At 46.9% G+C, this 17893-nt stretch overlaps 1 protein-coding gene across 2 annotated transcripts in view; it reads left to right on the top strand.

Moving 5' to 3' along the window:
* DPYSL3 (dihydropyrimidinase like 3) overlaps window positions 1–17893 on the top strand; it is a 114102-nt gene that overhangs the window by 85361 nt on the left and 10848 nt on the right. For both annotated transcript variants that reach the window (XM_052644391.1, XM_052644392.1), the window contains exons 6-10: window positions 969–1049; window positions 7589–7657; window positions 12112–12232; window positions 16056–16212; window positions 16911–17052. In XM_052644391.1, coding sequence (XP_052500351.1) covers window positions 969–1049; window positions 7589–7657; window positions 12112–12232; window positions 16056–16212; window positions 16911–17052 — 570 coding nt within the window. The remainder of the gene's footprint in view (window positions 1–968; window positions 1050–7588; window positions 7658–12111; window positions 12233–16055; window positions 16213–16910; window positions 17053–17893) is intronic.

The following is a 17893-nucleotide window of genomic DNA, read 5'->3' as shown; positions in this document are numbered from 1 at the left end:
TGGGAGAACGCTGGGCAAGACAGCTTCTTGAAGTCCTCACAGTCCATGCTACGTTTGCAGTAAGGTAGCAGGCAGGGTGCCAGGGGCAAGGCAGACTGGGAGCTAGAATTTCCACTGGGAGCAACTTTCTCCAAAGGACAATAGGAAGGGTGTGTCTAAATCTCCATCTACCTGACAAATTCTGTGCCTCTCGGGAATTCAGGGGAAGTATAAATGCTCAGCCTTGCAGGATAAAGGAGGGCCATCTGCTCTTTGGGCTCATCATACCAGCTTAACTTTGACTTTCTTCCTATGAAATGCATGGGGTGTGCTTGTTTTAGACAAACCTTAACTTCTCAGAAGAAATGCAAAACATGAATTCCCATACTTCCCAGCAAGGAGATGAAGTGTGGTCTGCCCTGAGAGGCTAAGAGATAGAGATTTCAGCTTTTGAGTTTGCTCCTGGCTGGCTGCAGTGCCTGTAGGGAGTGTTAAGGATTTTGAAGCACTGTCTGAACTTAATGGGAAATAATTCCATTTAAATGGAGACAGTGGTGGGGTTAGTATCGCTTTGTTAGGTGTTCTCCCTGTCTGCCTAGGAGACGTGACCGGTTTTCCTTCCGTAGACAGTTTCCGAGAGTTCCTAAAGTTCCTCTGGACTAGCTCTCCTCCTTGGCCTCTTTGGTGATGCATCTTTTAGTCTATATGTCTGCCCTGGTTACTTATTTCCTTTGGTTGATCCCATTTATTTTTTTCTTTTAATTATTTACTTATTTTGGCTGCACTGGGTCTTAGTTGTGGGATCTAGTTCCCTGACCAGGGATGGAACTCAGGTCCTCTTCGTTAGAGTGTGGAGGCTTACCTACTGGACCACTAGGGAGGTCCCAACCCCATTTATTTTAGCTCCCGCTCTAGTCATGGGCTTGTGCACGCGGTTAACTAAAAGCATGGTGTCCTAGGAAGGTGACAAAGCCTCATTTCTGTTTCAGCTGTATGAGATCTTCACGTGTCTGGGAGAGCTGGGGGCCATCGCTCAGGTGCACGCTGAGAACGGGGACATCATTGCCCAGGTAACACGGCACAGCTCCCTGCAGTGCAGGGGCCCCTCAGGCGAGCATCTACCTCCCATTTATTTTCTCATTTCTTCAGTGTTGCCGGAGCTCTCAAGCTCTAAACCCTTCTAAGCACTGTGCTAAAAACAGAACCTGGCCTCAAGGACCTCACAGTCTAGGAGGAGGAAGTATGACAGCAAATAGACAGGCAAGGGACAAGTATCAATCGATGATGCTAATAAAGCATTCTGGGAGCCAGGGCAGACATCCTGGCAGAGGAGGTTCTCACATTGGGTCATTTGGTGGGAGAGCATCGCTGATTCTGTTTTGAAAGTGAGTCCAAGCTACATGACACGCTCTGTCCTAAAGAAAAACTCTTAAGACAGCATTTCTCAGAAGCCGGAAATCTGATCCAGGACTGCGTAACTCCTGGCCTTAGATAATGAAGAATTTGCGTCTTGTGGGGATCAGACGTCCCACTGGTTTCCTAGAAATCATATTAAGCAACCCGAGGAAAGAGTGATGAAAGCAAGACCCCAAGGCCCAAACTGATCGTTTGTAAGGAAGTAGAGAGCACTTCTGTCTCCATCTCCTGGGGTGCTTAATGGGCTCAACGCACAGATGTGTCTTCGCCAGGGTCTGTTTATCTCAGAAGTGTTCAGGGTTGGCTTCCGCTGGGAGGAGGCAGCCAGCAAGGAGTGCCAGCTCTCTCAGTCCATTTGATAACATTAACAGCAAGAGCGCTTTATTCATTCTTCCCGAGAGTGCTCCCGAGCACTCTGTGCCAGGCACTAGGCTCTAGAGGGAGTCAGCACAGAGGCAGGCCAGCGCTCTTGAGAGCTCAGACTGTGCTGTAGAGGTTGTCCAGGACGTGGCGACGCGGTCAGGAGGGGTGTGGGGGCACATTGAGAAGCACCCTCATCTCAGCTTCTGCCATAGGTCCCATTGGGCCGCACTTACTGCTGTGTGCCGGGCCCTGGTCAGGGTTCTCGTATGTTCCCATCCAGGTCTTCACCCAACCCTTTCAGGATGGCACCAGCCTCCCCCTGCTTTTATAGATGAGAACACTGAGGCTCTGAAGGGTGAGGTCACTGGCCCAGGGACCACAGCTAGTAAGTGGGAGAACTTAGTCTTAGCCTCTCAGGGGGTGTTCCCTCCATGGGCATCTCTACCCAGAGATGGAGAGAAGGCACCCTCTCTACCCATCCAGCTGCAGGCTCCTGAAGAGACCAGCACCCGAGCTGTGCAGGCTGCAGCTGTCAGGCTTTCAGACTCTGAGTGCTGTCTCTCCAGGGGAGGAGGTGAGCTCAGAGTGCAGTCTCCACTCCCTTATGACCAACGAGGCTAATTAGTTGGGCCCCTGACAGCCCTCTCCCATGCCCCCCACACACTCAGATAATGAAGTCACTTTCCAAGGAAGCTCCAAATGCCTTGCTCCCATGGGAGGCATCCCAGAGGTGTTGGAGCTGTCACTTCTCTCCTCCCCATCCTCCAAGGTTTCAGGGGAGCTGCCAGATGCCCCAGCCCTCCCTCCAGATTCCCTCGCAGCCAGACTCCCTGCTTCTTCATGCTTGACTCTGTGGAGGCAGACAGGCTCCAACTCTCAGCCCCTTTCCAGCTTTCTCTGTGGCTTCTGAGCACAGAAGTGGCTCTGGTGTTCCCCGCCCACACCCTTCCCCCACCTTGGGCAGATCTGTTCTCCTCAGGAAAAGAATAAGGGTATTTTCCCCCCAATTGGAATGAGTTTCTCATGTGTGTTTATTAAATTCAGCTCGAGCTGAAAGATTTTATCACCTTGTTTAAATGGAGGCAGCTGCTGTGCTCAGAGCTTCTTGCTGCACTTTATGCAAAGTGACTAATGAGCGAGAAGAAATATTTCCTATGGGTACCAATAAGAGACATTTTCAAAAGTTTCAGTAGCATCTTTAGCCAATCATCCAACAAATACCTACTGAATGCCTACTATGTGCCAAGCCTTGGAGAGGGAAGGTGAAAAAGACAGGGTCCCTTTCTACATGGAGCAACCAAAACTGTGATGTAATTATAGCAGTGATGAGTACCTCAAAGAGGCCACACGTCCCCCACCCACATCAGGCAACATCCATGGGCCTTTACAGGCTATTCTTAACCATCGGGTTGTAGGGACCGCATGGTTTTGGGAATAGGTCATCCCAATGAGAACAGTGCTCTAGAATCAGCTATGGAGCTTAAAGAATGATCTCTGGGATTCTCTGAGCTCCAGAGATCCTGATTGGGGAGGTCCAAGTAGAACTCGGTCAAGTGTATCCTGGGAAAATTGGCTTGGTGATGGGAGTGCTCAGAGACCATTGCTTGAGCACGTTTCATCCCGTACATTGTCCTAACACTTTTGGACAAGGTAGGAGTGAGAATGTTGCGTGAGACAGAAGATCCTTAGTTGAACATCTCATCCCTTGCGTGGCTTCACGAAGCAGTTCAGAGTCAAAACCCACCAGAGTTGGGAAGAAGAAATTGCGTTCAGTCCAAGCTTTGATGGGAGGGGAAGAATGAAAAGTGGAGGTGCTCTGCTGGCAGTGTCACCCTCTGAACTTTTGTCAAATTCTGTAGAGCTGGAAGCAGTGACCATTTTACTTCTCGTGGCTGCCTATAGTAAATGCACCTTCCTTCCTCCAACTCCCAAAAATATTTAAGTGAATAAAAACATAAAAAAATAAAAAGTGTTTTTTTCCAGGGAGAAGGAATCCTTTCCTTTCGAAGTATCTCATAGTTTCTGGATGAGATACAGCCTTGTTCAGCTCACTTCTTCCTTTATCGCCTGTGTCACCAGAAAGAGTTTCCTAGGAACTGGCCTCAGTGCTTAAGCATGAATGTCTGCAAAAATGCAGCTCTGCTGCTGAGGACTGGTGCCAGCTCCAATTAACCTAGCCAGCTGCTTCTTCCAGAAAGCCAGCCAAGTCTGAGGAATTTAGCCATCAGTGACAAGGGGTAGAGAGATCCACAACCTAGTTAAATAGAATTTGACCAAAAGGCTAAGTCAGGTAATGCTGTATTTAGAGGCATTATTTTGTCTGGTTAAATGCTGAATCTGCTTATTGTAACCATCCATTTAAAGCATGAGAGTCTGAGGGGCTTATTAAAATGCAGAATCTTAGATTCTAACTCATATATTCTGATTTGAGAGACCTGAGTAGAGCAGACATCTGCATTTTTACAAAAGCAACTCAGGAGATTCTGATGCAGGCGGTGGGTGGACCATCTTTAGATTAGACTATTCCAGCATCACTTTTTCAAGCCTCAGTTCAGTTCAGTCGCTCAGTTGTGTCCAGCTCTTTGCGACCCCATGGATTGCAGCGCACCAGGCTTCCTTGTCCATCACCAGCTCCCAGAGCTTGCTCAACCTCATGTCCATTGAGTCGGTGATGCCATCCAACCATCTCATCCTCTGCCATCCCCTTTGCCTCCTGTCTTCAATCTTTCCCAGCATCAGGGTGTTTTCCAGTGACTCAATTCTTCCCATCATGTGGCCAAAGTATTAAGAGTTTCAGCTTCAGCATCAGTCCTGCCAGTGAATATTCAGGACTGATTTCCTTTAGGATGGACTGGTTTGAATTCCTTGCAGTCCAAAGGACTCTCAAGAGTCTTCTCCAACACTACAGTTCAATGGCATCAATTCTTAAGCACTCAGCTTTCTTTATAGTTCAACTCTCACATCCATACATGACTACTGGAAAAACTGCAGCTTTGACTAGATGGAACTTTGTTGGCCAAGTAATGTCTCTGTTTTTTAATATGCTGTCTAGGTTGCTCATAGCTTTTCTTCCAAGGAGTAAGCATCTTTTAATTTCATGGCTGCAGTCACCATCTGCAGTGATTTTGGAGCCCCCCAAAATAAAGTCTGTCACTGTTTCCATTGTTTCCCCATCTATTTGCCATGAAGTGATGGGACCAAATGCCATGATCTTAATTTTCTGAATGTTGAGCTTTAAGCCAACGTTTTCTCTCTTCTCTTTCATTCTCATCAAGAGGCTTTTTAGTTCTTCACTTCCTGCCATAAGGGTGGTGTCATCTGCATATCTGAGGTTATTGCTATTTCTCCTGGCAATCTTGATTCCAGCTTGTGCTTTATCCAGTCCATCATTTCTCCTGATGTACTCTACGTATAAGTTAAATAAGCAGGGTGACAATATACAGCCTTGACGTACTCCTTTTCCTATTTGGAACCAGTCTGTTGTTCCATGTCCAGTTCTAACTGTTGCTTCCTGACCTGCATACAGATTTCTCAAGAGACAGGTCAAGTGGCCTGGTATCCCCATCTCTCTTAGAATTTTCCATAGTTTATTGTGATCCACACAGTCAAAGGTTTTGGCATAGTCAATAAAGCAGAAATAGATGTTTTTCTGGAACTGTCTTGCTTTTTCAATTTTCCAACGGATGTCAGCAGTTTGATCTCTGGTTCCTCTGCCTTTTCTAAAACCAGCTTGAACATCTGGAAGTTCACGGTTTACATACTGTTGAAGCCTAACTTGGAGAATTTTGGGCATTACTTTGCTAGCGTGTGAGATGAGTGCAGCTGTGTGGTAGTTTGAGAATTCTCTGGCATTGCCTTTCTTTGGGATTGGAATGAAAACTGACCTTTTCCAGTCCTGTGGCCATTGCTGAGTTTTTCAAATATGCTGGCATATTGAGTGCAACACTTTCACACCATCATCTTTCAGGATTTGAAACAGAGCAACTGGGATTCCATCACCTCCACTAGCTTTGTTCATAGTGATGCTTCCTAAGGCCCACTTGACTTCTCATTCTAGGATGTCTGGTTCTAGGTGAGTAATCACATCATCGTGGTTATCTGGGTCATGAAGATCTTTTTTGTATAGTTCTTCCATGTTTTCTTGCCACCTCTTCTTAATATCTTCTGCTTCTGTTAGGTCCATACCATTTCTGTCCTTTATTGTGCCCATATTTGCATGAAATGTTCCCTCACACATCATCGTCAGTTGTGTCCAACTCTGTGTGACCCCACAGATGGCAGCCCACCAGGCTCCCCCGTCCCTGGGATTCTCCAGGCAAGAACAGCGGAGTGGGTTACCATTTCCTTCTCCAATGCATGAAAGTGAAAAGTGAAAGTGAAGTCGCTCAGTCGTGTCCGACTCTTAGCGACTCCATGGACTGCAGCCTACCAGGCTCCTCCGTCCATGGGAGTTTCCAGGCAAGAGTACTGGAGTAGGGTGCCATTGCCTTCTCCGAAATGTTCCCTTGGTATCTCTAATTTTCTTGAAGAGACCTCTAGTCTTTCCCATTCTATTGTTTTCCTCTATTTCTTTGCATTGATCCCTGAGGAAGGCTTTTTTACCTCTCCTTGCTATTCTTTGGAACTCTGCATTAAAATGGGTTTATCTTTCCTTTTCTCCTTTGCCTTTTTGCATTTCCTTTTTCTTGGGGATGGTCTTGATCATTGCCTCCTGGACAATGTCACAAACCTCTGTCCATAGTTCATCAGGCACTCTGTCTATCAGATCTAATGCCTTGAATCTATTTCTCACTTCCACTGTATAATCATAAGGGATTTGATTAAGTCATACCTGAATGGTCTAGTGGTTTTCCCTACTTTCTACAATTTATGTCTGAATTTTTCCATAAGGAATTCATGATCTGAGCCACAGTCAGCTCCCAGTCTTGTTTTTGCTGACTGTATAGAGCTTCTCCATCTTTGGCTGCAAAGAATATAATCAATCTGATTTTGGTATTGACCATCTGGTAATGTCCATGTGTAGAGTCTCCTCTTGTGTTGTTGGAAGAGGGTGTGTGTTCTCTTGGCAGAACTCTGTTAGCCTTTGCCCTGCTTCATTCTGTAATCCAAGGCCAAATTTGCCTGTTATTCTTGACTTCCTGCTTTTGCATTCCAATCCCCTATAAAGAAAAGGCATCTTTTTTGGATGTTAGTTCTAGAAGGTCTTGTAGGTCTTCATAGAACAGTTCAACTTCAGCTTCTTCAGCATTACTGGTCGGGGCATAGTCTTGAATTGCTGTGATATTGAATGGTTTGCCTTGGGAATGAACAGAAATCATTCTGTCGTTTTTGAGATTGCATCCAAATACTGCCTTTCGGACTCTTCTGTTGACTATGATGGCTACTCCATTTCTTCTCAGGGATTCTTGCCCAGAGTAGTAGATATAATGGTCATCTGAGTTAAATTCACCCATTTCAGTCCATTTTAGTTCCCTGTTTCCTAAAATGTCAATGTTCACTCTTGCCCTCTCCTGTTTGACCACTTCCAAATTTCCTTGATCTATGGACCTAACATTTTAGGTTCCTATGCAATATTGCTCTTTACAGCATCGGACTTTACTTCCATCACCAGTCACATTCACAACTGGGTATTGTTTTTGCTTTGGCTCCATCTCTTTATTCTTTCTGGAGTTATTTTTCCACTGATCTCCAGTAGCATATTGGGCACCTACTGACCTGGGAAGTTCATATTTCAATGTCCTATCTTTTTGCCTTTTCATACTGTTTCATACTGTTTCAGGCCTCAGTTGAGCTCATATAAAAATTGTTCTCTATTCTTTTCTCATTCTAGGAGCAAACCCGAATGTTGGAAATGGGGATAACTGGCCCAGAAGGCCATGTACTGAGCAGACCAGAGGAGGTAATTTTCAGGAGCATGGGGGTGGGGAGGTTGGGGGGGCAGGGAGAGAAGTAGGAGCAATGGAGGCTCTTTGTCTTTTTCTTTTTTTATTAGCAGTGTCTTCCAGGAGACTCCTGTTATCACAGTAGCCTGGTTTATGGCCTGCTGCCCGTTTTATTTTAATTTTTTTAAACTTTATTTTATATTGGAGTATAGCTGATTAACAACATTGTGATAGTATCAGGTGGACAGCAAAGGGACTCAGCCGTACATATGCGTGTATCCATTCTGCCCCAAACTGCCCCCAGTCCATGCTGCCACACAACATTGAGTAAGAGCTCCCTGTGCTGTATGGTAGGACCTTGTTAGCCATTTAAGTGTCCTGCTGCCAATTTTATATTGTAATGTTTGCATCTAGCCCCTCCCTCAGCACACATACATAAGGTGTGTGAACAAACTCTTTGAAAGGTGCTGGGACTCTGTAAAGGCCAGACAAACCTGGGATGTTTCTTCCAAAGACCATGTCTGATTGACCCAACTCAAGGCCCCTGAGAAAATTAGAAAGGAATGGGAGGAAAATACTTATTTCTGACCCCTGACCTCTCTAAAGAGAATACAAGTCAGAGGGCACTCCACAGTACCTCAGTAGGATTATATTTAAATAGCGGTAAATGTTTAGATCCATTCTTAATCAATGTGAAGCCCAGAGACGTTTCCACTTCTTCTTTTACTCCATATTCTATTTTGGGTCCTGCACAATATCAGCCATATTGATAGTGGGCTGCGTGGGTTTTTCATAGGCATGGTATCTGTTGATTTGCATATGGTGACAAGGACATCCAGGTACACGTTTCCCACATGTAAGATGCATGCTGATTAGCATCACTGCCTAAGAGCTGAAGAGTGAATGAATGGTTACTAGTGGCTGATTGGACATATCTGGGCTGTCAGCAACTTCAGTGGCTGGCACAGGCCCAGAGCTGGGAACTGGCTACTATGCCTGAGAGCACATTGGCTTTCAGAGACCAGCCTGGCACCTGGAGGGAATTCCAGGCCCTCTGTGTCAGTGAAGTGAACCCTCTCCTGTTCTATCATTCCAAGCCTGGCATCCTGCAACAGGTAGGAGATGCGTAAAGAAACAGTGGTACATATATACAATGGTACATATACACAATGGAATATTACTCAGTCATAAAAAAGAAGGAATTTGAGTGAGTTCTAGTGAACTCACTAGTTGAACGGATGAATCTAGAGCCTGTTATACAGAGTGAAGCAAGTCAAAAAGAGAAAGACAAATATCGTATATTAATCATATATTAATATACAGGTTTTAGAAAAAATGGTACTGATGAACCTATTTGCAGGGAAGGAATGGAGATGCAGAGGTAGAGAACGAACTTGTGGACACGGCAGGAAGGAGAGGGTGGGGCAAATGGAAAACATAGCATCGACGTGTGCACACCATCATGTGTAAAATAGATAGCTGGGGAGAAGTTACTGTATAACACTGGGAGCCCAGCCTGGCATTCTGTGATGACCTTGAGGGGTGGGATGGGGGGAAGAGAAGGAGGGGATGTATATATAGTTATGGCTAACTCACGTTGTACAGCAGAAATGCACACAACATTATAAAGCAATTTTATTTCAATTAAAAAAATTTTTTAAAGAGAGATAGGAGAAGGAACCACAACCAGAAATCACAATATTCCCATTGTTCATCTCTGTTAGGATCTTTTTAGAGAAAGAAAATGTAGCGCACGTAGAGAAAAGTATTCCTGTCCTAAAGGTGCAATGGATTTCCCCAAACTGAACACATGCAGTCACACAACTACCACCCAGCTGGAGAAACAGAACATTATCAGCACCCTAGAAACTCCTTGTTTGTAATGCTGTTTTTGTTGTTGGTTGAAATAATGTGTAATTTTGTGATCAAGGCTTTGGTCAAAGTGTTCCTGAAAAGTCTGTCTCCTGCATACCAAGTCCCTTCTCCGGGATATTTGCTTGTAGCTAGTGTTACAGTCATTGCATATAACAGAGATCAATGTCCTTTCCCCAGTCTGAGTACTGGCTATTACTATTATGTAAAGAAGCTCAAGAGAGATGAAACCACTGGCCATCATGCTCGAAGGACTGCTCACCCAGTGTGAGCAGGCCAGGGTGATCAGCAGTTTGTGCAACTTTTCTTAAATGCTGGTCACTGTGGAGATGTGCTGGCAAGACAGAGTCCTACAGCAGCAGCCAGGGGATTTCTGAGCAAAGTCTATTTTTGTTCCTTGGTTTGTTTTTCCACCCACCCCCCCCCATCCCACCCTTCCTCCCTGTTCCTGTCTCCTTTTTAGTAAAAAGCCTCTCAGCCATAGATCTCCACAGCCCTGGAAGCCCTTGTGGGTGAAGCTGGAGGGTGATGTAACCTTCCAAAGATAGTCGTGTTGTCAAGGTGCTGAAAACCCTGCAGTGCTCAGGGTGGCGGGGGTGGGTGGGGGGCAGATGAGATCAAAAAGGTTGGGGCCGTGGTCATGGGCGAGCTGGAGTGGTCAGCATAGGCATGAAGAAGGAGGCCTAGGCATATGAGGAGCAGCCCCTCTTGAGTTCAAAGCACACCTGGAGAGCATCTTGAGGGATGCTGTTCAGAGAGCTGAAGCCAAAGCTCAGAGATAGCTCCTGTGATGTCTGGGTGCTTCAGGAAGGTGGCCACAGTCACTTGTGCTGCGGGCTCCGGGATCTTGATCTTGCCACATGGAACAGAAAGCAGCCTGGAGGAGGCTAGCTGGACCAGCCAAGTGCTTAGAGTCTGTTTGCTAAGCCGCACCCACCAAGGGCAGTGACTGGTTTGCATTATAAAAATATTAGGCATCTATCTGCAAGCTATTTTGATATTTTTTAAAGTGTTGGGCTGCATGGCTAACCAGAGTGTCATATTTATCCAAAAAAAAAACTGTTGCCGATTGAAAGGAAAAATGCCAGCATGTATGCTTTGGGCTGAATTGGACTAATTCGGGTTTTCGGTAGTAACGCAGGCTCTCTCCCTCTGGTCAGAAGCTGTCATCGGCAATACAGCCAAATAGCCAGCCTTCAGGGAACACTTGCCTTGTTCCAGGATTGGGCCTTACAGGATTGCCTTACAAGGATGAACTATTTTAGTCCTCTCAATAGCTCTGTATGTCAGGTCCTATTATTATCCCCACTTAACAGACGAGGAAACTGAGCCTTTGGGAGGTTGTGTAACATTCCTGAGGTTACCCAGCTTCTAAATGGCAGACTCAGGACTTGGACCCAACTCATGAGAAGAGGCCAAGCTCTAAGATCCTGCTTTGTTAATAGAACAGGGGAAGATTCATTATTTTGTACTTATTACAGTCAGTTATGTTGGTTGGCATGTTCAAAAACATGACTTCTACATTAGGGTGGGCTGGAGGAGATCAGTAATAAAAAAAGTCTTGGAGTTGAGAAGCCTGGGGATGATTAGTATAAGAAATGCCTGCAAGAACTGACCCATTGCTGACCATCCAGGAAAGGATTTAATACCTAGTAGCCTTCAATGGGGAGAAGGCAATGGCACCCCACTCCAGTACTCTTGCCTGGAAAATCCCATGGATGAAGGAGCCTGGTAGGCTGCAGTCCATGAGGTCGCTAGGAGTCGGACACGACTAAGCGACTTCACTTTGACTTTCCGCTTTCATGCATTGGAGAAGGAAATGGCAACCCACTCCAGTGTTCTTGCCTGGAGAATCCCAGGGACAGGGGAGCCTGGCTGGTTTCTGTCTATGGGGTCGCACAGAGTCGGGCACGACTGAAGCGACATAGCAGCAGCAGCCTTCACTGGGGGCTTCCCAGGTGGTGCTGGTGGTAAAGAACCCAGCTGCCAGTGCAGGAGATGTAAGAGATGCGGGTTTGATCCCTGGGTTGGGAAGATCCCCTGGAGGAGGGCATGGCAACCTACTCCAGTATTCTTGCCTGGAGAGAATTCCTTGGACAGAGGAGCCCGGCAGGCTACAATCCATAGGGTTGCAAAGAATTGGACATGACTGAAGCAACTTAGCATGCACACAGGCAGCCTTCGCTGGTTATTTATACATACTGCTGTTGGGGTTATGTTTTGCCCAGGGATTCTGTCCTGGGCAGATTGGGGAGCAAAGACTTCCATTACGTGTGGCCCTTGTGATAATCACAGGAAGAGGAGAGAAGAGGCCATTGATGCAGTGCCCACTCTGGCCAGGCACTGCTCTCACCTAACAATCCCCGGCTTACACACCTTGCTGATCTCCACTTCCCAGGAGAGGGGCGGGGTCTGAGATGCCCAGTGAAGGGGCAGAGTTGGAAGCCACAGATCTGAGGTTTGGATCCAGGGTTGTGGAGCTCCAGGTCCTCAAGGCTTATAACCTCTGTTTGGCACTGCATTCTCAGTCTGTGGAGGCCGGGGGTGGTGCTTGGAGACAGCCCTGTTCCCTTTGACTCCCAGGGATTGTTTCTTGCAGCTGGAAGCTGAGGCTGTGTTCCGCGCCATCACCATTGCTAGCCAAACCAACTGTCCTCTCTACATCACGAAGGTCATGAGCAAGAGTGCGGCCGACCTCATCTCGCAAGCCAGGAAAAAAGGTGATTTGGGCTCCAAAGATCTCAGAACCCTGAAAGAGCCATGTGACTCCTTCCTCCCAGCTGTCCTGTATCAGCGGTGCCTGTTTGGCTCATTGCCCTGCTCTCTGGGAAGCCCCTCATCCTTGTTAGTCCGTTGGATCCTTTCTGCATCCTGTGTGGATGGCAGGATCTCAGGGTTTCTTCTGCTTGGCAGATGAGTAAACTGAGGCGCAGGAAGGGTAAGTAGTCTGCCCAAGATGATACAGCTTGAATCTGTTCTTTGGAGAGTTGCTACATCTTTTTTCTCCCTGTGATCTTTCACTGTCAGTTCGTATTATCTGAACTTTATAAATGGACATATTAGTCAGGATTATACTGAGTGCAGCAGTCAGAATCCCAGCCAAACAGACTTAAACAATTATTGGCTGAAGGTGTTTTAGGCGTGGCTGGATCAAGGGATTTAAAAAATTCTATTATGGCTTTGTCACTCTTACGCCTTTCTGGACTCTGCTTTCTTCTCTTTTGGCTTTATCTTCAGTATGAACAGTGATGAGAATTAATGCTAAAAGCTGCTGTTGTCCTCCACAGTTGGTGGGGGCATGATGAAGGAGTGGAGAATGTCTTTTCCAACAGCTCAAGCAAAAGTCCCCAGAAAGACTGCCGTTGCCTTGGCTTGGGGCGTGGGTTCATCTCTGATGGTGTAATTGGCCAGGGTTGAGGGGAGGGAGTGCAGGGGTGCCCAGCCCCTGAGCCATGCAGGTCAGCACAGGTTATTTCAGAGCAGCAGGTGTTGAATGGGTCTCCATACGATATCCAGCTATGGTGTGGCTGTCATGACCCCAAGCTCTGTAATCCAGACCTTCTGATGCCTGCTTCCTTCCTCCATGGCTGTTTACTTCGCTTCCTGTGCTCACCTTGTGCCAAGCTCAAGTTCATCTTCATTTCAAAGCTTGGTTTCTTGCTCTCTGTTGTTCTTCTCAGTGGCACCTTAATGGGCCCGCTAGTGAACAGAGTGGGTTGAGACCTAGGGGCCGTAGGGGCTTGTGTTTAGTTGCAAGGGAGGATTTCCTAGGCCCGGCTATATGATCATGCCCGCCGTGTGCCGGTTGGGAGACCCACGATTAGTGACTCATTTCCCAAACTCAGAACTGGTCTGTGAAACTCCACATGTGAGTGTCTGAGGGGGATAAAAATAGTCCCAGCTGACTGACGGCCGAGTGTGTGGCTGCCCGGCCTTCCGGCCCAGGAGACCCTTTTCTTCTGGGAGGCGAAGCTTCCTAATTGCTCCGACAGCCTTTCTAGCTGGCTGATTCTGGGACACCGCCTGCCTTATTCTGCTCACAGGAAGCCTGCTGGTTCTCCCTCGGCTTCTAAGTGTCTCCATATGATATGGCGTGGCTGCTTCGCTGGGTATGAGTCATCGGGACAGAACCAGGAGAGCAGTCCAGTGCTCTCTACCCAGTCTTCAAGAAGGGAAAAAAAGGGAAAAGGAGAAGGGGCCCCTGGCAGTGGGGGCTACTGTTCTTCCAGTGCAGGGGGAACCAGTTCTATCCCCAGTCGGGGAACTAAGATCCCACCTGCCATGGAGCCAAAAAGAGAAAGGAAAAGGAAAGTTCATGGAGGACACCCCCACACCTCTCCCCGGCCACCTACCATCCTCACCCTCTTGTGCCTTCTGCTGGTGGCTGCATCCAGCCAGGGACCCATTCTTGGATGACCTGGGGGCTTCAACGACAGCGTGTTTCAGTTGTATGCTGAGTCTTATTTTAAATTTCATGTAGAAAAATTCTTCACCCTTTACCTTTTGGATCATGACTCTAGCAACGAGACCTGGTACAGCTTGGTCTCCAAGGTGGAAAGAAGGCATCATTTTAGTGATGAAAGACTGGCTGCTGAGATTGAAGCCAGTAAACATGTCATGAACTGTCATCCTCAGGGAAAGTCAGGAGCATTCAGAGCGAGAAGACAGAGTATGGCAGGATTCATTCTTCCCTCTGGGCCAGAGGAGTTTAAGTCCTAGGGTGTTTAATCCCCAAGTGCTCTGTAGCATGTCTGCCTGCCTGCTCCGAATCAACATTAGGAATTTCAGTTTAGTGAGGGCCAACGCTATGCCTTGCACTGAGAGAACCACTTCAAATGTATTGTCACGTAGAACTCACGAAGGACCCTGAGAATTTGGCATTTGTTGTCACCGTTTTTCCAGTGAGGAAATTGAAGCCCGTCTTGTCCAGAATCTCCCAGCCGGGAGAGGTAGACTCCAAAGCCAGTTGTAGTAAATTACAATCTTTGCTTATTCTAGTCTTCCGTCTAAAGATAGTCCAAAGGGAGAGGCGTCCGCGTTTAAGGTTTTATTTCTCTTAATAGTATTTGAGGGCTTGCTTTTCATTTTTTCATTTCTTTGTTGCTTTAGTTAAGTAAATATTTTTGGAGAGCCCTTGAAGTTCTCATTGGTCCTGTGTGGATCCTTCTCACTGCCATCCCAAGGAGCAGGAATATCTTGTGGAAATCATTGCCGTTGCTTCCTTATTTTGCACGTGGCAGACATTGCAAGTCAATCATGAGTGTTCTCTAGTGAGACCAGAGCATATTTAGAATTCTTCCCAATACAGGCAACCAAAACCATTTGATTAGAGTTGAAGCAAGGCAAAACCTGTAGTCTTGGCCATAGAGCTTTCTTAGATGTCCATTTTGTGGGGAATCTGAATGTGGAAGATGGAGGACCAAACTTAAAGAAGCCGAGGGCTGCACCAGCATCTTTAGCCCAAGAATCTGGCACAAAGACGCTTGGCACTAACCCACCCTCTATGAGATGGCATTTCCCTTCTGTATCACCATCCCTTCTTTAAGAAGCGCAGCTTAGGTCAGTATGTGTTCCAGTATCTTTCCTCCTGTCTTCTGGTTTGGTCATTTCAGCCCCATATTCCAAAAACAGGGTCCTAGAAGCCCGCCTCATCTTCGCTGTGTCCCAGGTTGTTGGGTGCCCTTGAGCAAATTCCCTTGTTGCCATAGGTTTAGGAGTAACAAACAGGATGGAAAAAAGATCATGAGGCCTGTCATCCTTGGGAATGGGTTTTACTTTGTGGAGCCAAAGCGTGTCCATGCAGCAGCAGAATCTAGCAATTCCCACTGACGTGGGCACATATGGGGCTTACAGTGGAAAGGAGTATGAGGCGTAAAGAAATCAGTTTTCCTTAGCATCTCCCAAGTGCCAGACACTCTGTATGCCAAACCCTTCATTTTCACAAGGCTGGGAAGTAGCCATTGTCTTATGTGATCAATTCCAGGACTGATTTATTCCACATTTTCACATTCCTGAAATGGGGATGAATCTTATAGTTAATGTATGTATTTTTTCTTTTGCTTCAAATTTTAACTTACCTCAAAATTTGAGAAGAAATGTTGCATTTTGTGGGGCCTCCCAGGTGGCTCCATGGTAAAGAATCTGCCTGCCAATGCAGGAAACATGGGTTCAATCCCTTGGTCAGAAAGGTTTCCCTGGAGAAGGAAATGGCAGTCCACTCCAGTTTTCTAGCCTGGAAAATCCCATGGACAGAGGGGCCTGGTGGGCTACAGTCCATGGGGTGGCAAAGAGTCGGACACGCCTGAGCCATTGAACAGGAGTGCATGCTGCGTCTTGCAACCAGTGGCTTCTACCAAATACAAATGGTTCCCATTTAGAAGATAGAAAAGCAAAGGCTTAGGAAATCTGGGAATGTGTGCTTGAACCCCACCTGCCTGACTTCAGAGCCTTGAGAAGGCTGAGTAGGGGCCATGATTATCTTAGCCAGTCGCAGGGCAGCACAAACATTATGCAAACCCATTGCCTCTCACCCACCCCTTCCAGGAAACGTGGTCTTTGGTGAGCCCATCACTGCCAGCCTGGGCACGGATGGGACCCATTACTGGAGCAAGAACTGGGCCAAGGCGGCTGCATTTGTGACATCCCCACCTCTGAGTCCTGACCCGACCACTCCAGACTACATCAACTCCTTGCTGGCCAGGTTGGTGCAGAATGACAAGCAGTGGGTATTGCGTGGAGACGTCTTAGGGCCAGTGGAATGGAGACCAGGGCCACCCATCCATCAGCTAGACTAGAGTCTGCAGTGAGAAAAGCACATCGGGAATTCCCCTGCAGTGCTGAGCACAGACAGTGGGCTCTCTGCCATTGTATTTTAAATGATACTCTAGTAATCATTTTAGTAATGGTAACAGTAGTTAATACACATTGTATGCCAAGCACTAGGGTGAGATTACACATGTGATCTCAATGTTCCTTACAACAAACATCACCCTGAGTGAGGAACTATCATCACTGTTTTACAGATTGAGCAACTGGAGGTCCAGGAAACAAAAAATCACTTCCCTAGTTTTAACAGCTGGTCATGAGGACCACCGAACCAAAATTATAGGGAGACTTGTTTGCTGCTGCCCTCTATGGATAAGTCCCATCACTCGTCTGGGTCCCTTTTTTACTGTTACATAAGAAGTGATCTAATCCACTCCCCTCATTTTCCAGATGGGATGGATAACTGAGTCCCAGGGAGTGAAAGAAATCACCCAAGTTCACAGTTGGCAAGAGGGAGGGGAAGGATTCCAAACTCGATGCACAGCACTCCACATCCTTACCCTAGACCCTTGTTTCTGGGCCCCTGGGGAGCCTCTAGTCTCCTTGTTCACATGGATCTCTTTTCTTGGCCAGTGGAGACCTACAGCTCTCCGGGAGTGCCCACTGCACCTTCAGCACTGCCCAGAAAGCCATTGGGAAGGACAACTTCACCGCCATTCCCGAGGGCACCAACGGTGTGGAGGAGCGCATGTCTGTCATCTGGGACAAGGCTGTGGTGAGGACGGAGGTCACAGGAGGGCAGCTGAGGCCAGATCAGAGTGTCTGCTCCTTGCTCCTCTCCACCCCTGGGGACGCTGGGTGTGCAGATGAGGCCTCATACCTGCCCAGGTATCTCTGGAACCAGGTGGTTTGTGAATGTCCCTTCTAGAGTGATGAGTCCCGAGCGCTGGGTTCTGAGGAGGCCTCCTAGATTGTGAAGGACTACGAATCAGTGGTGCTAGTGGTAAAGAATCAGCCTGTCAATGCAGGAGACGTAAGAGATGGTTCGATCCCTGGGTTGGGACGGCAACTTAGCATGCATGCACGTGAACCAGAAACACATCCTTCATCTGATGGTACGAATAAAGGATTGGCTGTAATCCTTTGACATGATAGGCGAGGGGTCTATGACCAAAACTCAAGTCATTTGCTCACCAAGAATGGCCTGCGCTGGGCTGTGTGGTCATCCAGAGTGTACAGGTAATTGTCAAAGTCTTCTGGCAAAGTGGTGTAGTTTTACTTTCCTTGTTAACATCACAGAAGCTGACAAAAAACATAGCCATGCAAATGAAGTCACTTCCTAAGATTTGACTGACCTTTATAAAACTCATTATTAAGTTGATCACTTTCCTCTGTTTTATTTAAAAAATCCTAGACACTCATTTCAGAGCCAAATAAAATACACATCTACACCATGTAATCCAAGTTTCCTTTTTTTCTTTTCCTCCCTCTTGGTTCCCAGGAAGGTCAAAACTAGATTTTGAACTAAATTCTTCTTTCCTTACCCAAGCTTTCTGTTTTGAAAAGGGGGAAAGTATAAATATTTTTGTCTCTTCTCATATAAACTTAGGTTTTTT

Source organism: Budorcas taxicolor, chromosome 7, assembly GCF_023091745.1.
Source record: "Budorcas taxicolor isolate Tak-1 chromosome 7, Takin1.1, whole genome shotgun sequence".
In the NCBI taxonomy this organism is placed as follows: Eukaryota; Metazoa; Chordata; class Mammalia; order Artiodactyla; family Bovidae; genus Budorcas; species Budorcas taxicolor.
This window is presented reverse-complemented; position numbering and strand designations above follow the sequence as displayed.